Below are 25,339 nucleotides of genomic sequence, written 5' to 3'. Positions count from 1 at the left end.
TCAAGAATGGTAATAAATGGTTTCCAAAATAATGTAAAAAAATTAAAATTAACGATGTATAGAACGATTTAAAAATAGATATATATATATATATAAAATTTTAAAATAGATAATATATATAAATATAAAAGTGTAAAATAAATATTATAAAGAATATTAAAGTAAAACAATTTAAAATAAATGAAAAGAGTTTAAAATAAGGCATATGAAATAATTTAAAATAAGTAATATAAGTCAATTTAAAATTTATATACTGAAAGTTTAAAATAATATGTAAAAAGAAATTTGAAATAAATGGCATACAAAACAATTTTAAAAAGAACGATATATATATAAAATTTGAAAAGCAATATGTATTTAATATGGGGAAAGAATCTAAAATAAATATTATATATAAAATAGTTTAGAAATAAGTGTATATATATATAAAAAAAAAGGTAATTTAAAATACATAATAAAACAATTTTGAATAAACAGTATATAAAGCAAGTTAGAATAAATAATAATAATTTGAATAAACAATGCATTAAAATAAATTAACATAGATGTAAAGTAAATAACATATAAGATATTTAAAATAACATATAATGAAACGGGTTTTTTTTTTAAAAAAGGTTAATAAATTAATTAAATACATTTAAGACGTGATTGAAAATGAACCAAAATTCAGGGTATAAATTTGAAATAACAAAAATAAGCAAAGGGCCAAATCGCAGCAAGCTAAAAATGTGAGGGGGAAACAGAAAATACCTCAGACCTCTCAATGCGCTGCGCTTCATCCTAGGCCAAAATGAAATGACATGCAAATTTTAGGGTAAAATTAGAAGTCAAAGAAAAGAAAATAGGGCTTAATCGAATGGTGCTGCAAAAAGGAGGGACCCAAATCGCAAATAGCCTATTTGGGCCTTAAAAACACGTGGATCCCCTTTAAATCGGGTCGGGTCGCGCCTGGATACCCCCAAAATGACGCCGTTTTGAGGCGTGTGGGGAGGGTCTGAAACTACGTCGTTTCAGGGGGCTATATAAGCCCAAATTTTTTTAAAAAAAAATTATTTGTAACCTTACACTAAAAAAAAAGCATCTTCTCTCCTCTCAATACTTCCCACACATTTGGCCTATAGGGTTGCTCGGTGGTCCAACGCAATCACCGGTCGACGATGGTGGTAGAACGCAACCCTCAGGTACGCCCTCCTCTTTTTTTTAAAAAAAAACTTTGCCTATTTTTTTGTTAAAATAGATTTTTAAAGAAAAGAAGATAAATGAATAAACATAAAAAACAAATATCTACAGAAAACGAAAGAAAGAAAAAAAGACAAAGAACAAAGCAAAACCTTTTAAAACTTCAGTTTTAATTCTTTTTTGATTTGCTAGTGTGCATAAAAAACATACAAGAAGATAGATTACAGCCTTTATAGCCGAATACAAAGCTTGTTTTCTTTTGTTTTTTTGTGTTTGTCGTTTTTCTTTTTGTTTGTTTCTCTGTTGCATGTAGATCTTTGTTTTGCAGGTGTCAGAGAAGTGTCAGGCGCATGGAGGGGGCTAACATGCGGCGGTGGTGGCGCGCGTGAGGGTCTGAGCGGTGGCTACAATGCTAGGGTTCTTTTCTTTGCTGAAAAATGTTAGGAATGGGCTAGGGTTTATCTATTTTGGGCTTGTAACTGGGTAATGGGCCTGTTTTTGTTTGTAAATGGACTTTTAATGTACTGGACCTTTTATTATTTATTTGGGTTTTATTTTGTTTAGGTGATTTGGGCCAAAATTGGCTATTACAGTGCCTAATCGACATTTGGTTTCGAAAAAAATAATAGATCATTGGCAAAAAATAGGTGCATCTCTTTGCAATCAAGATAGGCCTCCAAGTATTGTCTTGAACTCGTTTATGAATAAACTGACCCAATCTCTTCATGCAAAAAATAAACGAATAAGGGGAAGAGGGCATCCTTGACAAATTCCTCTCATCGGACTAAACCCTTCTGAAAGACTCCCATTCCAAGCAATCTACATAGACACAGAAGTAATGCAATCCATTAAGATCCTATACAGCGAATAAAGGATACTTGTATGAAACAGTGTCTTCAATAAAATCCCACCTGAGTTTGTTATAAGCCTTCTCCAGATCTACCTTAATGGCCATCCATCCCTTCTTCCCCTTCTTGGTTGTCATCGAGTGAACAATCTCTTGGAAAATAATTATGCTATCCATTATGTGCCTCCCCACTACGAAGCTGACTTGGTTTTGAGCAATGAGCTTGGGAAACAGAGGCTTAAAATGAGTAACAATAATCTTTATAATAATCTTATACAAGACATTACAAAGGCTGGTAGGATGAAACTGGGACAAGGATTTTGGACTTTTTACTTTAGGGATAAATACTAACAAGGTTCTATTAATAGAGCGATTAATGGGATAACCAGCAAAAATTTCCCTGATCCAAGAACACATATCCTCACCAAAAATCTCCCACTAGCTTTAGTAGAATAAAGCATGGAGTCCATCCGAACCTGGAGCCTTCAACGGTCCAATACTAAAAAAAGAAGTTCAAATCCCATCTGTTACATCCCTAGCCATAACCTACAACCTAATCGAATCAATCCTTGGAAATAAACTATGTAAGGGAAACAAAACATGCCTTTGGTCATTCAGGGAGTAAAGGGTCTTAGAAAACAAAATCACTTCCCTTTGAAGAACCCAATCATGAGAGCACCACTCTCCATCAACCTTTAAAGCAAATATTTTATTAAATTTCCTCTTCCTCAATATCTTGGTATGGAAATATTTAGTATTACGATCTCTTTGTTGAATCCACTCTACTCTTGATTTTTGACTCCATAAAGATTCTTCTTCATCAAGAGTCTTGTAACACCCTAAACCCGGCCTAGACGTTATGGCCGGATCTGGCGAAGTCACATAAGAATGTATTTAAAACCGTGTTTACCCAAAAATTGTTCTAGTTACCACCTTTTACTTAACTCAGAAAACATATATATTGATTAATTTGCTTGAAAACGTTTCTTAGTTTGCGAAAGTTTAAGAACAAATAAAGTTGCAGTTCCAAAATTTGTAAACAGGATTTCAAGATTCTGAACTTAAACCAAATAGTATGAAACCAGAAATTACATAATTACCCTCAACTCTAGCAAATAAAATAATAAAAGCATTAAAAACCTTTAACACCAGAGTGTATGTAGCAGTGGTCACCGTCGAGCCCTCCGATGCACTGATCCACCTACTGCTAGGGATTACTTGACAGACAAATAAAATAAGGGGTGAGTTTTCGCAAACTCACTGTGTACATCCCCACAGTAAAGCATGCATGTAAACGGATAGCAGTCAAACAGTCATAATCGAGCCTGAGCTCTCAAAAGAATCAGTGTAGGCTTTAGCCCACTCAGAACAGTATCAGATATATTCGGGCTTTAGCCCATACAGACATGCATGCATATCAATCAGAATAGTAATGCCCACCAACCCTGCACACCATCTCTGTCTAACCCAACACACCATGTGGGGATAAGATCAAGTCACCCAGCCCTACACACCAAGTATGGGGATAAAATCAACCCATCCAACCTTACACACAAAGAGGTACTGTAAAATAAAATATATCAATGATTGCAGCAAAGCTACCAGATAGCGGCTAAAGAGACTTTCAGTCTTCATTCTCTTCAATATCAAACCTAACCCAATGCAATGCAACATAAATAACGTCATGACATGCTTTCAAACAGTAAACATATTATGCGTACTATACTCAGATCATATCAACATTTATACCCATGCTAAGTATAACATGCTAGCATACATCTCAATATCATGTCACAGAACAGTGCTTAAGTGACGATTATCGACCCCTTTAACAGGTCACAGTCGATTAGGGTGACCCGTGCAACCTTCCAGAACAAATCAAATTATTGGCTCACACGCCCATGTAGCCTGCCCGTGTGACCTCACACGCCCGTGTGGCTCACACAGCCCAATTTGGCCTTACCCGTGTGGATCACAAGGCTTAGACCGGATTTTTACACACCCATGTGGGACCACACGCTTTGTGGCCCACACGGCCCAATTGGTCTAGCCCGTGCTTCGTACGCGGCTTAGCAAGCCTCACACACCCGTATCCGCCGTGCCCGTGTGACATGCGCACAGTCTGGCTCGTTAGTCACACTCCCATGTATCACAACACAGACTACCACACAGGCAGTCCACACGCCCGTGTGGCGTTGACAGACAGCTTTTCGACTTTTACCGAAACTCGTTTTCTGCGTAAATGGAGTACACACCTAGTTTTGTTTGAAGCCTAACACAAACTCAAACATTCCAGAATCTATTATTGACAATCGTAAGCCAAAATTTCAGTCTGTTGATTCGAATAATTCAGAATAGACAAATCCCAAAACGAAAGATCTACTTACCTTCAACGAACAACATCAATTACTCACTATATAGAACCCCGTTTAGTGATCCACAGAACCTCGAGTGCCCCCTAAACAGTAATTTAAATCTCTTTTAAACAATCTCCAAAAGAACCCTTACAATCTAACAAAACCATACTTACCTAGTCGACGGAACCGTTAGCAGTACGCCAAAACTAATCGAAGGAAAGAAAACGGATGAGAGGGGAAAAAGGAATAAAATTTCGGCAGCAAGGGGGTTTTGGAAAGAAAAGAAAATGACAGAGAGAGCCAAAAAGAAAACAGGTTAGGCAAACATCTCATAAACCCTACCCCTCATTTAGTGTTTTAATCCAACTCAAACGTCCGCACGACTTATCAGTAAAATTAATGCCTCACTCACGACTCGAACTCGAGATCTCAAACATAATCCTTTGCCACTTAACCACTAGATCAATAGGCCCATTCTGTTAAGTTCCTACCAATAAATTCTTATAAGCTCACTAACCACAAGTCATGCTTTATCCAAATAAAAACCAATTTTAGCCCAAGCCTGGACTTGAGATTGTGACCTCCCCAACACACCCCAAAGCACTCAATCATATAAGCAGGCATATATTTGTCAAATATAGGGCAGAATACAACAAATATCCCAAAAGCCGAAATTACAAAATTTGGGGCGTTACAAGTCTTTTCATACTCAACTTGCAACTCCAACTCTAATTCTAAAAGAAATCTTGAATACTTCCTATCAAGTGCAGCTTGGACTTTTCCAATTCGATGAGCAACAGAGGCGAAGCCAGGGGGCTGGCATGGGCCTTGGCCCCCATAAAATGTAAAATTGCATTTTAGACCATTAATTTTTTTTAAAATTTAAATTAGTAAAGGTAAAATTACATTTTGGCCCCCTTAAAATTATAAAAATTCGATTTAATCCTTTACAAATTATAAAGATATAAACTATAAAAAATTAAAATTTCATCCGACCCCCCTAAAAATTTTTTCTAGCTTCGCCCCTAATGAGCAAGAACTTGCTTTCTTCTACCAATATGCCTATGTACTATTTTATTCCATTTCTGAAGCTCCAAAGAAAAATAACCTAGACTAGCAGAGATATCCTACTCATCTTTCCAATTATCATGTACAAATTGCTCAAGTTGCACTTCAGAAGCCAAAAATCGAAAAGGCTTAATCGATTGATTCATTTTAGGAGATCCCTTGGATAATAAAAGCTAACTGTGATCTGATTTCAAATGAGGGAAATGAGAAACCAAAACATCTTCTGATTTCAAATGAAGGAAATGAGAAACCAAAACATCTTAAAAGAGTCAAAACCATCAACATTGCTAATAACCATATCCAATCTTTCAAACTTGACCCCATTTTCTAAGTAAATTGCGGACCCTTGAATCGAAAGTCTTTGAAACTGTTAACTTGGACAAAATCCTAGAAAAATTTACAACCCAAATACATTGGTCGCCTCTCTCTTTTCTCATCTGGGGATAAGATAGCATTAAAATCATTGACCAACAACCAAGGACCATTGACAGATCGAGTATGTAACAACCTGATAGTCACGAGTATCGAAAAGTGTATTTTTGGGTCTTCATTTTCAGAAAATGGATTCGTAAATATTTAATAAAAATATTTACGAAGTTAGTTGTGTAGTTAATTAGGTTTTGGCTAAGTGAATTAACTTGAATTAAGAGTAATTTGAAAAAATACTAAATTGCATATAGCATAAAAGTTGAATTATAGATTAAAGAAAATTTTAAGGGACTAAATAAGCAATTATACCATTGGCATTAAATGAGGCGGCATAAGGATGAAGATATTTATAAAATTTAAAGTTAAAATATATATCATAATATTATAATATTAAAACTTAAATGTTAAGTATATATATTATATTATATTATATTATATTATAATAACTAAAAAAATAAAGGAAAAAGAAATAGAAAAAGAAACAAACATTGAAACGAAACAGAGAAGGAAAGAAAGAAAGAAAAAAAGAGAAAGAAAGGAGAAAAATTAGGGTTTTCAAGGGTTCAAAGCTTAATTGGTAAGTTAATTTAGTCTCTTTTCTTATAATTTTTATGTTTTGAGAATCTTAGTATTAAATACTACTTAACCTATGTTGAAATTTTAGAAAATATTAAACTTTTAGATGTTGCTCATGTTGAATAATTTAAGTATTTGAGATTAAATTGATAGAATTTTAAGTTAGAAATGAAAAAAAGGATTGAATTGTAAAATAAATTATAAGTTTTGAGTATTAGGGACTAAATTGTAAAATTTTCAAAATTTAGGGATTTGAGTGAAGTTAGATAATTGAATTTAGTCTAAAGTGGAAATTGAATGAAAATATGGATTTAGTTTTGAAAAAATAAAGTTAGTCTTGGTTTAGGGACTAAATTGGAATTTAGGCAAAAGTTGAATAAAAATTGAAATATTTAATGTGAAATTGTATTGTATTGATGAATTTTAATTGTTTTAATTTCCATAGCTAACGCTGTACCGGAAAATTCGACTAAGAAAGGAAAAGATAAAGTCTACGAGGAGTAGCTCGGAAATTTTGGTTTGTATTTCTATAATCTGAATTTAATTATTAATTGTTGTTATATTTTGACTCAAATGCTTATGGTAAGTAAATAAGGTAAGTGTTAGCATTTTTTATATTGAATTGAATGTATGTGAAATTGTGATTTATGTGATAATTGACTATTGGATAATTGTGGCATTTAAAAAGTGAATTGAAACCCTATTAATTGTATCGGGCTAAGTCGAATATAGATGGCATGCTATAGAATTGGAAGAGTTCAGGGATACTTCGACTTCGATCGATGAGACACTAGGTGTCAAATTATTACTTTGGATATATTCGATAAGGTACTGGGTACCAATTTACTTCGGCATAGCCGATGAGACACTGGGTGTCAACTTATTGCTTCGAATTATCCCATGAGGCACTGGGTGCCAAACTGGTGTGTTTTGGTTGTATCTGTGTATCCGTCTGAGTCTGTGTCATGTTAACAAGGGTTATTAAATAAAATAGTGTTATGATTGATATTGAATGGTGATTTGAAATATGGTTAAAGACACGTGATTTGTATATTTATGAATTGAATATGAATGAACAATATTGTTGTTTAAATGATTTGTGTTCATATTGTGAAAAGCTATCTGGATAGCAAATGATAAAAACTAAATGTGTTATAATTACCTTATTTATGAATTGAATAATTGCGTGACTATTTATTTTTCATTTAAGCATTCGGATTATAGAAATACCACTGAGTTTATACTCAGTGTACGGTTTGTTTTCCGTGTGCAGGTTAGGTTAAAGTCAGATTGCCGATTCAGCATCCATCAACGATCCCGAACTCAAAACATGGTGATGTATGTTTCTTTTTGTGTCGACATGTACCTAGGGTGTCTAAACGTTAAGTATTATATGGATTGATTGTAAATAAGATTTATAAGTTGATATTGGTTGGTTTTATACTTATGAGTATGTGTTATGTTAAAACTATAATATGGCATGTTTTATATTAGAGTATAAATGTTCATGAATAGGGTAAAATTTGATTGAAATTAGTATGCTTATAATTTGGATTAAATTTAAGTTTTGATGTTATGTTTTGATAATATAAATATGGAATTTATGGAGAAACATTAGATAGACATCTATGTTTAGTAATTTGACATGTTTTAAATGTATTTGATTGTGTTTTGGATTGGTTGAATAAATGGTTTTTGAGTTGCTTGATGTTTAAGGTTCATTTTGAGTCCACACGTCCAGACACATGGGCGTGTGTCCCTTAATTCTATGAAAATTTTTGATGTTTTCGAAAAAAAATTTTGAATACCCGGTTTTGTCCCGATTTATTTCTAACACATATTTTGGGCCTTGAAAGCTCATAAAAGGGATAATATGATTTATTTACAATATTTTTTGTTAAATGGTATTAAACATTCGTATATGATCTGAAAAGTCCAGTAATGATCCATAACCCTATTCCGGCGACGAATAAGGGTTAGGGGGTGTTACAGAGTAATTCTATTTAACTAGTTCCACAATTCCCTATGCTATCGTTTATCTAGACTACCATATACGAAAGTGACAAACAACCTTTAAGTACCCACTTGCTTCCTAATGTAACAGTGAATAAATTGGGGATTATTATTAAGCACCTAGATCTGAATACCATTCCTCCAACATACCCAAACTCTCCCAGAAAATCCTTGAGCTTGAACTCTATGAGAAAAATCAAACCCAAGATTGGCGATAATTTTATCTGCCTTAGGTCCACTGACTCGAGTTTCAAAGAATGTTGCTATCTCAACCTCATGTTTAACAAAGTACTCTTTAACCACCCTAATGAATTTAGGACCTACACAACCTTGATAGTTCCAAACAAACAAATTTGGCATTAATATAAAAGAAGAAGAAGAAAGAAATAGATCTCACATCAAACAACGGCTATATCCTCATCAGCTGCCAATATACTTCCATCCCCCAAATCAATAGTCGAGAGAGAAATTGCCTTTTCCAATGCCATCAGTGATACAACTCATTGCTTTCGAAATAGGCAATCGCACAGACCCCCTATTTTTAAATTTAACACTTTTACCTTTTAAAATATTAGGAAGGTTTTCAACACGTTTGGGCCCCCTACGCCTGAACCAACTTCCTAGAATCAAGACCCAAAGGCATCGCCAAATGGTCACTAACCATCGTCACATCCACATGTAAGTTAGGATCTTGATTTTCGATAAAAGCCACCACCGGATGATTATCCGTGGTTTTCATGACTTTTTCCACCAAGAAACTAAACCCTCCAATCGTTGTCAGTTCAATTTTTCGAGAAGATTTATCTTGCATCGAAGTTCCCTTATCTACAAGTTCCTTCAACTTTACCCGCTAATCCCCTTAGACGAGCCACCAATAAAATGAACTTTCCTATTAATAATCTCAGAGGCATTAACCAAGCCACATAGCCCAACCCCCTTTCACATTATCATGATCCAAAATTGATTCACCACCCCTAATGGATTATCATAAATGGCTAAACCTTTTCCCTTAGATTTAGCAATAATCTTGGGCTTTAAAATCTGAACATCCCCTAAATCATTTTCCCTTAATGATCCCTGAAGATTCGCACTTTTCTTTTCTTCCTTGCTGGATCCTTTACTCCGATCAGCTTTCATTAACCACCGATCAACTATCATCCAAAGACCATACTCCACAACTCCTTCGTGATTAGCCTTAAGCCCACAAGGACATGTTTCCGAATGCAGTACAACATCATCACCTCATTGCCTCTCCTAAAAAGACAAAGTCGTACATGACTTTTTCATATGACCATAGTGGCTACACATAAAACACATGTTAGGAAGAGATTCATATTCCACCCTCTACACCCGATCATCCACTTTAATCCTATATACTAATGGTTTATTGAGATCAACCATAACTGCCAAATAGACAAACCTACCCCACAAAACACTCCCTGTGTTATCATCTAGCTTGATGACTCGACCAATCATTTCCCCAATTGACTTAACACTAGATGGGAACAATTGACTTGTGGAAAAATATTTGGACCCAGGTTGCACCGTGAAATAATGGCCAAATACTATCCATGGACCTTCAGTAAGTGCTCGAGCGTAATCCACTTCCTCTTGCAACTTAACCAAATAATAATCATTCTCTAGATCCATGCTCGTTATAGGATTCGAAGGCTTCCGCAAACTATAGATCTTATTAGATAGTGCATGATAACTAACCTTTCTACCCAGAAGTTTCATGACAATCGTCCTTGACATGTTCTTATACAAAATTTGATGAACACGATTAGAAAATCTTATCGACGACATACCATCCGTTGTTCCAACAATCACGTTGCCCTCAAGCAACTGAACATCATCCTCATCCTTGTCTTGCACTGCCTACCCTACCGATCTCTTGGACCCAATCAACATGTCCTTAAAAGAAACACGGACAGTCAGTTCACTCTCCTCCCCAACCGGTTGCTCCCAGAGATCCTCTCCGTGATATTCACATTGCATTTCCATATCGTTCTCTTCCTTCTCCTTTTTTAATCAATGAAGATTTTTACTCAATAATAGTAAAAATTTAAAAAAAAAGTAATGCTTTAAAAAAATATGGATAAATTATATAATTAATCAAGCTTTCTTTTGAATTACTTAATCATCAAAAGCTATAATTTATTTACCGACATTTGAAAATAATGACATGTTTCTAATGAGCATAATAAAAAATTTGACCATCAATAATTATATATTTTATCAATTGACTCGAAAATTATAAAATTATGTAGAAATCATAAAAACAAATTAATAGGCATACAATATATTTCCAGTTTCTAAAAGAACCATTGATACTAATAGGGGTATAATTACCTCTTAAATTTTTCAGTTCTTAAATAAACTATTGAAATTAATAGGCAGACAATAATCTAACATAATTTTTTTCTCAAAATTAAAAAAAAAATAGTCCACCTTTTAAAATTTTTTCAAAAAATAAAAGTGTAGAGACTAGTTTTAACAAATGGAAAACATAGAAAAATTTAAGTTAAAAGAGATAGAGAAGAGAGGAAAACAAAAAGAGAAGCAAAAGAGAATTGGAAAAAAAAAGTTAAGATAAAATAAAGGAAATTTTTTTTTAAATTATTTAAAACAAAAAATATGGAAATTAATTATATAATTTAACCTAAAAATTTTATTTAAAATAATGATTTATCGTGTGCCTCTTAAATAAATTTTAAAAGTTAAAAATTTTGATATTAAATTGGTTTGGTAGGTGATACATATAAAAAGTGATTTAAAAGAATGAAATTAAAACCAGTTGTTTTCCATCCTTTTTGTCATTCTGACAATCAATAATTTTAATATCTGCTTCTAAATTTCATATTTAAAATAAAAAGTGCATTTAGCCAGACCCAATTCTTATTTCCAATTGTTTTTCATAAATTAAATATTCACTTTTACCTTTTTATTGAAGTGAATCTAAAACATCAAATACTATAATCATTATCTTAATTTTAATCTGAAATTTATAGATTATTATAACTTTAGCGTCTATTTATTTATTATACCAGAAGTTTTATTATTTTTATTTCTTTGAATTTAATAAACAAACATCTTATTTCTACCCCTAATTTCTTCTTTTCTTACTTGCTCATCTGTTTTACCCACCCACCATTTTACTAAACAATCAATTTCTATTTTCAACTCTATCAATTAGTAATAAAAAGAAAAAAAAATGTATCACCTTAGCGATTTTCGATAATTCCAATTTCAAATTAAATATCATAAATACTAAAAAGTAAAAACCTATAGATAGAGAGAAGTCCTAAATCCCAATTGGTATCATTTCATAAGCACTTCATGAAGATGCAGGTGTCAAATAATTCCAGTTGAAACAACGTAACAATTTATGTACATATGTGTTACAGGGAAAGCACAATACCAAATTATTTGTGTTATATATATTCTCAAGTTAGTAAGGTCATGAAAATAACAATAAAGTACAATTATGTCTTCAAACTGATCTTAAGTCACAACTTCAAATAATAAAAAAAATCACTGGTATCCTATCAATGCGAGGATATCACAATGTCCATCTAACAGTTCCACAAGCTCCAACCCAGAACTGAAAAATATCTGTAATGCAGAATAGGAAGCATGATATTACACAATACTCACATAGTAAATACATACTACAGCAGAGGATATACCATGCCTTTCAGTTGAGTACAGGACCCTGAATCTACTGCCTCCAAATGGGTTGTGACAGTAGGGTGTTCTCAGCCTAAAACTCGGTTGGAGATTTTAAACGTACTAATCTCCTGATCCTGTCTTTATCTGTGTTCTCCAGATATCCCTTGAGAATATTTAAGAAAAGGGGTGGGGCAAAACGTTAGCAGCAGTATCCATCGAAGAAAATGCAAAAGGATGCTCATTGACAATCACACAAAAAGTCACAGTTTCCTGGCACAGAGATATTAGATGTGCTTAAGCAGCACAAGAAAGTGAGTTGCCACATGCTACATTAATTCTAGCGTTTTAATAATCATGGCCAGATGAAAGATCATAGTTAGTTTTCTTAAGCCTCATTGACGTGGTGCAAGTCAAATTAAAACAAATAGTACCAACAGCTTCTAATCAAAAGGAAGCATGCCAAAACTATAGTTAGAATACCAACTTGTGATCTCACCTTCCAAATAATTGCATCCAAAGTCAAGCATATCCTTCCGTATTTATCCAGAAAAAGGCGCTCTGTTGGTAGCTTCCCACATACATCCTTTACAGCTGAGGTTATAACAAAGATCACCTCTGCCACTAGAGCAAAACCATTCAGGAAGTTAATCAGTAATAAAATTCAAGTATGTAACCTAATGCACCATGTTAGATGATATATTTGATTCCCTTTCAAATGCACTACAATTATCGGTGTTAACTTTGTTTTCTTTTTAATTCTATGGAGTGCTAAATTACATTTCAAAAGATAAAAAAGAAGAAGAAGCAATATTTATTTTAATTTACAGACCATAAGAATGGATCGCACTATGAGCAAGCAATGTTAAACATCACAGAGAAGCTTATGTAACTAAGAGCAGAGAGATATGTGCAAGTCACAATACAGAAAAGCCAGTGCTTTTTAATATCAAATCATTCAGAACATTTCTTTCAAAGAACCTATGAACCATTCAAGCTCTCTCACCTCATACAGCATGAAAACTGCATACTTTAGTCAAGTTTCAAGTTTTGTAGCTTTATTAAATCTCACAAACTAAGATTGTACATGTAAAGAGGGCAAGATATACTTACATGCAAGTTCATCATACTCATCTTTGCCAACAACATAGACACTGACATCTCCAAGCACCGTGTAAACAATGTAAACAGACCTGATAAAAGAACATTTTTGTTCAGTTATTTAAACTGATATCTCAGGATGGCTTTAATTAAGGTTTAGGAAACAGATTCATCCACAATCAACAAAGACAGGAAACCTGTGGCCCTGATGAATTAACTCATGGAATTAACTTAATTTCAGGGTAGGAAAAAATAAAACATGACAGAAGCAAAAAGGTTATGCTACTGCTGTATTTTGAATTAGAAGAACCCATTGCCCAGTTTAAAACGTATCCTACAGACTATGTTTCTTTTTACTCTCAAAATGGCTTTTCCACTCATGAAAGTTACCAGGCCACGTGAGCAAAGATGGAAGTTTGGGAAAGAAATCCAGTGAATCAGGCCTGTTGAACCATTGTTTATACTTTAGACTATCTGCAACTTAACAAACTTTAGCTACATGTTTAAAACATTTACATAAGAACTAAAAATGAATGCTGTGCTCATTGCGGTCCATGCAAGACTTGAGCAATTAACTATCAATTCTGTGCTAATGGCAGATGCAAGCGTTTCACATGGTTCAATCAAGTTTCCAGGTTATACCAAACATCATTTGAATGCCAGCTGACAGGATGCAAAATCCGTGTGACCTGATTTATGCCAGATTTAGTCCTCCCAATCATTCCAGAATCCATTCCTCAGAATAATTCTAGAATGCATTTAGAGACGGAAAACATACATTATAGCTACAAGATAGATACTGAAATGTAAAATGGATGAAAGATATTCATACTTGTGAGAAGCAACAAGCAGCTCTTCATTTTTAACACCTTTAAGATTATCTGCTCCCAGTTTAACTAGGAAAGATCTCCAATGCAGCCGTTCCTCAGCTGGAACTCCATTAAAGCTGCAATAAAACATAATCCCTGAGGTAATGCTCAATTATGTTATGAAAAAGAAATAAAATATCAATATTTGAAAGTTGGACTGCATATTCCTCAAAAGAACAGATCAAAATTGAAAGAAACAATTACAAATAATAATTTATATGAGTTCAAACTACTTCACTCTCACAGGACTGAAGCTATAATTAGTAGGATTCTTGAGACTGAAAAATACAAAACCATGGATAAAGTCCTAAGAGCAACCACTTAATGAGGAGATGTCATCAAATGCTTCTTTTTCTGTTAACTTTTCTTCAGACCTTCTTTGAAGAAACATAACCAGGTCATGTTCCTTTGGCTACTCTTTCTAAGCACACACCTCTACTACTGACATATGGATGACAAGAAAAGTTGTGATCAGTCTCCAAGACCTTTGAAACAATGGTCCTTTCTTAAAGTTGGTTTGACTTTGGACCTCAGTTGGACTTTGCAATAGATAGTATTCTCTTACATTGTTTCCTGAGTTTAATATCAGAGGTTTAATCTAGGCTCAGATTCCCAAATATGTTTCCCAGGAATGATTAGAAGAGGAGAAAAAAAAAGTAGGGTTTCATTAGCAAATGGTGGAATGATCAACTCAAAAGCAACATCATTTGCCTGAATCTATCTCATTTCATCATCATTCTTTTTCGTTTCTACTAATAACTATAAATCCGGCTTCATAGATCATGAACAGCCGCAACAGATCATGTGTTTGCCAAACATCATCCATTTCCAATTTCTACCAAATCAAATCCCATCCAGAAAGTAGAATAAAATTATTCGATTTCCATAAAAAAAAACCCATTAACGATCTACATCTATACAAAGCAGATTCAAATAATTCAACAAACTAGAAGCGATAAAGAGCATAGTTGGAAAAATCAGCAAAAGAAATCAAAGCATAGGATGGGATGGGATGGGATGGGATGGGAGAAAATGGAGGGGCAGACGTACCGTTCAACTAAGATGTTGCCTTCAGAGTTGGCGAATAACACCGCGAGAATCATGGCGATGTATCTCCCTCTATCAGATACTTCCTTTTTCTCTTGAGGCAGGGAGACGGAGATCAGCTAAATTCTCCCGCTTTGTTTTGTGTCGTCAATCGCCGTTTTCTTTTCCATTTTCCTTTCTTTATTTTGCGTTTAGTTCGGGTCGGGTCAGATGTCGGGTCGGATGAATTTTGGTTTGGCTTAAACGGAAGATTAGTAATTTAGTACCTATTAGTTTCTAATTCTAATCATACATTTGGTTATTTATTGTAATGTACGACAAAAACCATATAAAAGTTGTAATGTATTTATTTATATCAAATAATTTAAAAATTATAAAAATAAAAATAATATTTAAATATATATTTCTGAAAATTTATTTTTTTATAACATATAAATTATAAAAAAGTCAAGTATATATAAAGTTATAAGATATATAAAAATTCAAAATTTCTTAAAAAAATTTAAATAATCAAAATAAAAGTTTAAATTAATTTAAATTATATTTCGGTCATCAAATTTTAAAAAATTATTATATGATGACTGATTTTATCACATTTTTACATTATGGTGACTAAATGGTTAACTCCCTGTACTTTTTTCTTTTTCTTTTCTTTTAACTTTCTTTTTCCTCTCTTCTCCCTTCTTCAAAACCAAAACTAATTACAGAACTTTATTGATGCTTTGCGAGCTATGATTAATTATGGTAAACCTCAGCGAGATACTGGCATGGCAAACTCTCACACCCTGTCATACACCAACAAAGTTATACGGTTAAGTGAACTGCATCAAACCAAATTTGTCTACTATTGAAGGAAGGCTCTTCTCTTTCAAGAGCTTAAAGATATTAGATGAACCCTACTGGCACTAAATGCTTCTTTCATCAAGTTGAAGGAGGTTTTAGCCACACGAACATCGGCTGTTGAATTCAAAAAAAAAAAAGAAAAAGAAACCATTCAGTAAAGATAACAACATGGCCATCATCACCAGGCCTAAGAGCAGACCTGAAACCCCCTTCAATGATGGGTATAATTATGACATAGGAATAAAGAAAGTATAGAAATAAACAAACCGGTATTAAAATAATTGATGTTACAGGCCATTTTGCCCGGGCCCAAACCCACCTAAACCTAAACTCAAAACCAATTACAAACTAGACAAGCCTAGACCTGGCCCAATTAACCCAAACCCAATTACAACCAGCAGGCCCAACACCAATTTACCTAACCCTAGCCCATTTGCAAAAAAGAAAAAAGAGAAACAGCAGCAACCCTAGGTGCGCCGCACCTAGGGCTTTCGTCCACCTGCTCTGCCACTTGCGCCGCGCACGTCCCATCGCCCAACTGCTCACCTGCAAACAAGCAAAAAAGCAGCAACAACAGCAAAGAAAAAGAAGAGAAATGACAGCATAATGGATGAAAAAAAGAGAAAGTTGTAAATGGCTATATAAGCCATTCAAACCGAAATGTAAAGGGGGGGAATCGATCTGGTCTTTTGCAAAAAAAAAAAGAGATCCCTTTTTGTAACTCTTTGCAAGATTTGAAGAAAACAGAAATAAAAAAGGGTGTTTTTTTTGAAGAAAACAGAAATAAAAAAGGGTGTTTTTTTTTCTTTTCCGTTTATTTTATTTTATTTCGAAACAAAAATAAAAAAGGAGGCATTTTTTACCTTTTTGCCGTCACCGGAGCGTTCAGGAGGTCGAGGAGAGGCATCGGAGAGAAAAAGGGGAGACTTTTGGTCTCCCTGCCGCCGTGCACGGCGGCGCCGGCGCTGGCGACCGGTGGCCGGCACGGTGGCTCTTGCCCAGGCCCTTGACCGGAGAAGAAGGAGAGGGGAGAGTGTTTTTGAAATCTTTTTCTGAAAAGAAGAAGAAGAATGAAATTTTTTTTTAAAAAACTGACTTAAATAGGCTTCCAAAACGACGTCGTTTTGGGCAGCCTTCTTAGGTACCAAAACGGCGTCGTTTTGGCTTTGACCCGATCCACCCGACCCGCCTGCCAAGGATCCGCGTGTTTTCTATCAAAGGGGCTATTTGCAACCCAGGTCCTCCGCTTTTATGCTTGTCTTCAATTTAATCCTTTCACCCTTTTGTTGGCATTTATTAATTTGGCCCCGCAGCTTTTGCGTTTATTTCAATTCGGTCCTGAATGAAATGACGGGCTAGAAGTTGGGGATATTCTCCCAATCGGTCCCTTGCTCTTGCAGCGCATTTTATTGTGGTCCATGGGAGCCCTTTTCTATTTATTTGCACTTTAGACCCCATGTTTTGTTTCTAAATTCAGTTTAGTCGATTTGTTTATTTATTTTAGTTATTTTATTAATAATGTTAATAAATTTGATACTATCATGGTTATTATTATGTGTATTACTGTTGTTATATGTTATTTATATTAACTTATTTTAATATCAAAGATATTTGTTTTTATATTGATATTACTATATTTATATTATATTGATATTATTTATATCTTTCTTATTTTTCAAACTTTGTTACATGTATATAATGAATATATCTATATAAATAGATTTTTTTACTCGTGTATATACATACATACATATTTATCTTTGGTTTTATATTTCTAAAATACATATGTACATATTTACATTGCTTTATTATATATATACTTTTATATTTTATAATTTTAATCTTTTTGTTATTTACTTATTTATTTAAGTTCTCATGATTATTTTAAGAGAATGTTTTATTTTTATTTGCTTATACATTTGTTATTTTGTGAGTTGTTGGTTTGTTCTTTTATTTATTTTATTTTGATTGCTATTGCTCGTATTTTTTATACTTTTTATACTTTCATATTCATTATGGTTTTACCATGCATAAAAAATGTAATTTGCTTTCGTATTTTTTGTTACGGTTTTCGTGTTTTTTTTATTATACTCGATTTAACAAAATTGGTTTTGAATAAATAATATTTCGTGTTTAGATTCGAGAAGGTCGTACCCTAACTTACTGGGTTTCGATTTTCACGATAAATCTAAATGTACGAATCTTTTGAACTCAAATTTTAAATGATCTCGAAATTTAAGAAAAGGGGTCGCGTCCTAACTTACTGGTTATGATCTCATTTTTAAATTCGAGATGGCCAAAATTTCTTAAATAAACTTTCTCATCCGCGTATCGAAAATTCGAGACATTGTGTCCTAACTCACTGGATATGATTCTCCTTCTCGAATAACGTGAAATATGCCCCTTTTTCCTGAAAATTTTCAACGTTTTAATACAAGGATCATATTTTTAAAATTCTTCAAGGTTCTCAATTTTTGACATTAAGACATTAAGTAATCAACTAGGTACCAATTTTGGGCGTATCGAGGGTGCTAATCCTTCCTCGTGCGTAACCGACTCCCGAACCCGTTTTTTTGAATTTCGTGGACCAAACTTGTTGTTTTAATAAAATCAAACCGTTTATTAAAAACAACCACTTTTCGAGGTGACCCGATCACACCTCATCTAAAAAGATCGGTGGCGACTCCCGTTTTTTTATTTTCAAAACCCAAGTCGACCCCGTTTTTCATCCGAAAAATGGTGTCAACAGCTTGGCGATTCCGCTGGGGAGGAAACACGAGAGTCAAGCCATGAGTTGATTACTTTTTGTCTTTTTGTCAAAAAATCAAAAACTTAGTTTAAATATACGATCCTTTCATTGTATTTTTATTTATCTTTATTATGATCTTCGTCATTGTGATTCATAATTGCTGTGTTTAAGTTCAGATTTATTTTTGCACATTGCATTGCATGACCGTTGGTCACACCCTTTTTAAGTGGGAGTGAGAAGCTACGCCTTCGTGAGGTTTTCACCTCCGCATGGGATAGTGAATCGCTTTCGGGATACATCCGTACCTATGTCTTCGTGAGATTTTCATCTACGCATGGCCATAGGGAAATGTATTCCCCTGAACTGAACTCAGTCCGTATGAGCCTATAATGGGTGAGGATCGAGGAATCTGCTGGTTCGGGTACCCTTACTTTAGAACCAACCCTCATATAGTAGACTTAGGAACTTAACCTAGGTAGAGCCACTCCAAACCCCTAGTATCTACCCGATTAGGTACTTTTTGTTTTCTGTGCTTGCTTATGTTTTGTACTAACCCTTCTCGTTGTGTTTTGATTATGATTGCATTACATTGCATTTGCATCTTAGGAAAGAGATATGGATTCAAATCCAATTACTAAATTAGAAAGCTTGTCATGGAATACGAATTCCTTGATAAAGTGGAAAACAATACGACTTCCCAAACATATTCTGAGAAACACAAGAATGGCGATGGAAGAGTTCGTGACCTTGCTTGGTGGCCTGGGGATTCGAGACGATTGTCCAAAAGCCTTCAACAAGCTGACGAGCCTTATGAAGATGGGCAGATGATGGATCGCGACCAAGATCAAGAAAATGAGCTAGCAATGGCATCTATTGGTGAGATTACCTCAAACATGCGGATGAAGAAAAAATCGATGTTGTTTCTTGGAATATGAGGGTGAGGTCGTACATGTATCCGTTTTATGTAAGGAAATTTACTTTCTAGAAAAGTTTCCTAAGTGTAATTGAATCAGAATCAACGTCTCTTTAGGCATTCATTTCATGCATTTGCATTACATTGCATCATATGCATTAGATTTTCACGAAGTGACCCTAATTATGTAAAATTATCCCAGCTAATCTGGAAAACCAATCAACCAAACATCCTTACGGTACTCGTCGCAAAGCCAAAAAAATGGATCAAAGATTAGAGAAACTGGAGCAAACGCAAAAAGAGATGCAAGACCAGTTACAGGTGCAAATGAAAGAACATATGGAAAAGATCCAGAAAGACATGGCACAAAAGATGAAGGAGTCTCAGGATGAACTAATGACTAAATTGACGCAATTAATAACCAAGGGAGTGGATAAAAGGAAAAATCCTGTGGTTTGCGATGAAGAAGGAAACAATGATGAGCCACTTTTTTCTCCAGGATACACGCCTCCCCAAGCGCAAATTCAGATTGAACCACATCCACGAAGATCTTCTGTTTCAATTAGGCCTCAACACTTTCAAGGTGACGCTTCAATACCGAAGAACCTTCAGGTCAGATCTGGTTCTAGTCCTGACGATAATCTGGTTGTCCCGGACTTCGATGAAGTAGCGGAGAAAGACAAGATAAAGGAGGAGTTACCAAAGCAGTTTGAGGAGAAATGGAAATGGATTGAAGAGAAGTTTAGGGCGATAGAAAGTATCGACGGCTATCGTGGAATGGATGCGAAAGATCTGAGTTTAGTTCCGGATTTGGTGCTTCCTTATAAATTTAAGATGCCGGAATTCGAGAAATATAATGGGACCAGCTGCCCAGAAGCTCATATTACTATGTTCTGTAGGCGTATGGCCGGATACGTCAACAACGACCAACTGCTCATACACTGCTTTCAAGATAGCCTCACAGGGGCAGCGTCTAAGTGGTACAATCAATTGACGCGTATCCAGATTAGTTCTTGGAGGGATTTAGCACAAGCCTTTATGAAACAATACAGTCATGTAGCTGATATGGTCCTTGACAGAATTACCCTTCAAAATATGGAGAAAAAGCCTAATGAAAGTTTTAGGCAATACGCACAAAGGTGGAGGGAGGTCGCTATCCAAGTTCAGCCGCCACTCCTAGAGAAAGAAATGACGATGCTCTTCATCAACACATTGAAGGCCCCGTTCATCACCCATATGTTAGGAAGTGCTTCGAAGAGTTTTTCAGACATAGTCATGAGCGGTGAAATGATTGAAAGTGCCATGAGAAGTGGAAAGATTGATGCTGGAGAAAATAATAGGAGGTCAGACTTAAAGAAGAAGGAAAATGAGGTAAGCAATGTGAACACCTACAACAAATCGATTGCACAGCCAAGAAAGGTGATTACTAGTCAGCAAGGTTCATCTAGACAAGAATCGTATGTGAAGCAAGGCACTGAGAACCTTCAATTCACGCCAATTCCGATGTCATATAAGGAGTTGTATCAAAGCTTATTCAACGCACGTATTGTCGCCCCTCTCTACACGAAACCTCCACAGCCTCCGTACCCCAAATGGCACGATGCGAATGCACAATGCGAGTATCATGCGAGAAATACGGGGCATTCCATAGAAAACTGCATTGCCTTTAAGAAACTGGTTGAAAGGCTTATCAGTATGGGCATCGTTAAATTTGATGATTCCTCCACTGCGGAAAATCCATTACCCAATCATAATTGACGAGTGGGGTGAATGCAACGCACAAGCAACTGAAGAAGGGACCTTATTAGATGTTCGCCCTTATAAACCTGGGAGTGTTCTAAAGAAACCTTTGTAGTATTTAGAGCTTACTCAGAGTAATATTCAAAACACACTTGTTGCTTTCAGCCTAGAGCAACAAGAAGTCTTTCGTGAAAAAGGCTTATGTCTGAACGTCATTATTTTAATGGAATGCATCTTTGCGATCTTTTGAACTAATATTTTTTCATTGATTATTCTTTTATTCTTCCATCCAAATCATTCTTTCATTCATTCATAATCATACTGTGCAGATAATTATTCTTAAATTCATACATTCTTTATATATTATTTTGTACCTACAATAGGTCCCTGGATATCAACGACATGAATGACACTGCTACAGACTTAGAACCTCCTTTTTGAGCGAGATATGTGTTTAGAGGGATCTCACGACTTTGAAGATGACACAGATCGTAGCTTATCTCCAAACTTGTTGAGGATGGTAGAACAAAAGGATAAACAGATCCTACCTCTCAGTGAATCATTAGAAATTGTGAGCTTGATGAAGACTAGAATTGACCTGCCTACAGAGACGAAAAATTCAAAGATGTCTTTGTATGATCATACCAGGGTATGCCTCGATTCTTATAATAAAACCTGCACAACAGCACGATGTCAGAAATTTACAGTGCGAACGATGCAATTCTTTGCCGGGGCAATGCCTCTCTCGTTGAGTCAGCATAGCTTTACCCATTTGAAGTTGAGTTTCCATCCCTTCAGGATGTTGTTGGATTTTATCCTGATTAAAGAGGAAGATCCAAATTTTTCTGTCGTAGTTGCGTCCCAAAAGGGCTCTATGAAAGAAATCTGGTACCAAAGAAGGTTTCTCACATACAAGATGAAAGTGGAAGATCTTATGTGGAAGACTTTAGAATAACATTGATTCTGGTCGAAAAGCATGACCAAAACTTGCCTAATCTCATGAATTCAAAAAATCAAAAAATCAAAAAAAATCAAAGTCAAAATAGGAAAAAAGAAAAAGGAGAGGCCAAGGCGAAAACCCGCAAAGGGCGCTTTGACCAAAGGTGGATCTGAGTTGAAAACCCGAAAAAGGACGACTCAAATTTTGAGCACAATGGGGCATGGACGTCACCATTCTCGAAGACTTCTAATGGGCATTGTTTCATTTTGAGAGGCTACTTCATGAGCTAAAGGCATCGTATACCGATACAGAATTTCAGAGAAGAGAGTATTGGAGAATGCATTGAGGTTAAACAATAGCACGATAGCTGAAGTCTCAAATTAGCTCAGAAGTGGACACCACGATTCGTCACTGAAGTTCCTAGAGTTGAACATCAAAAATTGAAGGAAAATGACTGAGACTTACGAGGATCAATGTGAGAAATTACCATTTACCCTCATTGTTTGTCGAACATCGGTATTGGGGCAACACTTCTCTTTTTGGTTTACAGGATTGAGGTAGTTCTACCTATTAAAATCCCCTCGTTGCTTGTTGAAGGGATCCAATCGCAATGTGATCAGTTGGCCCTAGGAAAAGGGTTAAAAGCTATTCATCAGGGTCAGATGTACCATAAATAAATAATATGAGCCCATAATAAACATGCTCGTCTCAGAGAATTCCACAAGAGGGCTGGATGTTGAAAAAGATTCTTCCTTAACGAAAGGATTCTAAAGGGAAATGAATGCCAAACTAGGAAAGTCCCTATGTTGTAAAGAAGACCATTTCTAGAAGAGCACTGATCCTGAGTGAGATTACTAATCCTATAAACTCGGATCCAGAAACACTTCGTTTAAAGAAGAAGGAAGGACCAAGGTGAAAACCTGCAAAAGGGCACTTTGATTCAAAAAAAAAAAAGAAGAAGAAGAAGATGAAAAATGAAAAATGAAAAAGTAGAAATGGAGAGGCTAAGGGGAAAACCCGCAAAGGGCGCCTTAGGCCAAAGGGGATCTGAGCTGAAAGCCCGAAAAGGGCGGCTCAAATACTGATCAAAATGGGGCATGAGGTGATATAAGCTGCTCAAGTTTTGTTCATATTGAGGCATGTGTTGATCTTGCCATGCCTGAATCAACAGGAAAGGATAGGCGACATCTTGGGGCATCGACAGAGCATTGTAGATCTCCTAAACACATGTCCAACTCAAAAGGGTCTTCAGAAAGTTTGTATAGAGAAGTTCAAGCTGTGATATCTGGGGCACCCAATTCTCATGTTATTTGTTATTCTTGGAATACTTTTCTTTCTTTCCAAGATATACATTCCCAATTAATTCTTTTGTCGTCCTTCTTCACTATTTTCGATAATTTGTTCTTTCGAGCTATGCTCAGAACCAACTTTATTCTTATCCATTGTTATGACCTTTTTGCAAGCATTGGAATAATGATTAATGGACTAATAAAACTTTCACAAAGGACGTTTTGCATATTACTCTGAAAAGTTTTTAAATAATACAGGAACCTGAAACAGGACTATTGTTTAGAACATGCCAAATTTGAAGGTTGGAAATTTGAGAAGGAAGAGTCTAAGTTTAGACTTTCTCTTTGGATTTTGTTGACAAATGCATTGATTGAACAAAATGACAAGATGTCGTGTCGATGAAAAAGCTTAAATAAACAAGCAAGCAATGATCACTAGGCAATAGGAAGAGGTTACCTCGGAGAAGAGAGCCTTTATTTGTGCATGAGTCTTTGAAACGACACCCTGGAAATGGTGTAAAAGGGGGACCAGAAAGATTAAGATCCTATATCCTTGAATTGTGATAAAAGAGGATTGAGGAAAAACCATATTTCTACCCTTGGATTGTAGAGGGAGAATGATGGTACAAATTTTGTGCCCTAATAGATTAAACTTTAAGGTTTATAGTGGGGGGCAACTAGATTAAGTGTTTCTTTGGATATACCAGACGAGCAAAAAGGCGTTGTAGTACGTCAGTGATAAAGCCTTAATAAGCTTTTGTGTGATGATAAACTAAGCATTAAGGAATCATTTTCATGACATTTTGAATGTTATTCCTTCACATCTAGTTGGGAGTATTTGATTCATTTTGATCATGCCATCCTAATCATTAGGCATAATTAGGTTCATTATACAGGTCACGTTCCCTAGAGAACAGATCAGTGAAGACAGCAGATCTTGCCTTCCTGCGTTAACAGCGAAGCAGATCGAAAACAAGCTTTGCCTTCATTGGTTACAGTGGAGCTGGTTAAAGATTCGGATCTTATCTCCCTGAGATTACAGCGGAGCAGATCAGAGATAGTAATCCTATCTCCTTGAGATTACAATGGAGCGGATTAAAGGATCTTATCTCTCTGAAGTTACAGTAGAGAAGATCACGTCAGGTCTTATCTCCCTGAGATTACAGTGGAATAGACCAAAGAATTTCGGATCTTATCTCCCTGAGGTTACAGTGGAGCAGATTAAAGCCAGAGATCTTATCTCCCTGAGATTACAGCGGAGCAGATCGAAAACACTATCCTATCTCCCTGAAGTTACAGTGGAGCGGATTAAAATAAAGGATCTTATCTCTCTGAGGTTACAGCAGAGTAGATCGCATCAGGTCTTATTTCCCTGAAGATGCAGTGGAACGGACTGAAAACAATAAGGCGTGTCTCCTTAAAGTTGTAGCGGAGCGGACAGAAGATAGTGATTCTTATCATGTCTAATCTTATTCCCCTAAAGTTGTAGTAGAATAGATGGAAGCGAAGACACAAACCGTGCCTCTTTCGGTTGTGATGGAGCTGGTTGAAGACAAAAGATCTTGCCTTCCTGCATTGACAGTGAAGCAGGTCGAAGACACAAACCTTACCTCTCTCGGTTGTAGTGGAGCTGGTTAAAGAAGCAGATCTTGCCTTCCTACATTAATAGCGAAGCAGATCGAAAACAAAGCCTTGCATCCATCGATTACA

The 25,339-nt window shown here is 35.3% G+C and overlaps 1 protein-coding gene and 1 long non-coding RNA gene across 4 annotated transcripts; both read right to left on the bottom strand.

Moving 5' to 3' along the window:
- Window positions 1-11,887: 11,887 nt before the first annotated feature.
- On the bottom strand, window positions 11,888-15,327 carry LOC107897263 (TSET complex member tstD). 3 transcript variants are annotated; one of them, XR_001684091.2, is made up of 6 exons: window positions 15,159-15,327; window positions 14,072-14,185; window positions 13,252-13,331; window positions 12,638-12,762; window positions 12,159-12,304; window positions 11,888-12,084 (listed from the first exon to the last, which is right to left on the bottom strand). XR_001684091.2 is itself a non-coding variant. In XM_016822646.2 (5 exons), exons 1-5 carry the CDS (start codon window positions 15,209-15,211, stop codon window positions 12,233-12,235), a joined length of 444 nt encoding a protein of 147 aa, XP_016678135.1. In that variant the 5' UTR covers window positions 15,212-15,327; the 3' UTR covers window positions 11,888-12,232. The 3 variants fall into 3 exon arrangements, 1 of the variants encoding a protein (XP_016678135.1); XR_001684092.2 differs by having other exon boundaries at window positions 12,164-12,304; XM_016822646.2 differs by having other exon boundaries at window positions 11,888-12,304.
- Window positions 15,328-15,662: 335 nt separating this feature from the next.
- LOC121208196 (uncharacterized) lies at window positions 15,663-16,277 on the bottom strand. Its single transcript, XR_005903144.1, has 2 exons — window positions 16,056-16,277; window positions 15,663-15,940 (listed from the first exon to the last, which is right to left on the bottom strand). It is a non-coding gene; the product is annotated as an uncharacterized lncRNA (long non-coding RNA).
- Window positions 16,278-25,339: the final 9,062 nt, after the last annotated feature.

This window comes from Gossypium hirsutum, chromosome A10, assembly GCF_007990345.1.
Source record: "Gossypium hirsutum isolate 1008001.06 chromosome A10, Gossypium_hirsutum_v2.1, whole genome shotgun sequence".
Taxonomy (NCBI): domain Eukaryota; kingdom Viridiplantae; phylum Streptophyta; class Magnoliopsida; order Malvales; family Malvaceae; genus Gossypium; species Gossypium hirsutum.
The sequence above is the reverse complement of the archived record's forward strand: the minus strand, read 5'-3'. Positions and strand labels throughout refer to the sequence as shown.

Bases quoted from the DNA above. Each gene is read 5' to 3' on its own strand.
- LOC107897263 (XM_016822646.2), bottom strand. From the start codon at position 15,211: ATGATTCTCGCGGTGTTATTCGCCAACTCTGAAGGCAACATCTTAGTT. The intron at 14,186-15,158 runs GTACGTCTGCCC...GTTTTATTGCAG, and splicing joins GGCAACATCTTAGTTGAACG to CTTTAATGGAGTTCCAGCTG. The intron at 12,763-13,251 runs GTAAGTATATCT...GTTTTGCTCTAG, and splicing joins TGAGTATGATGAACTTGCAT to TGGCAGAGGTGATCTTTGTT.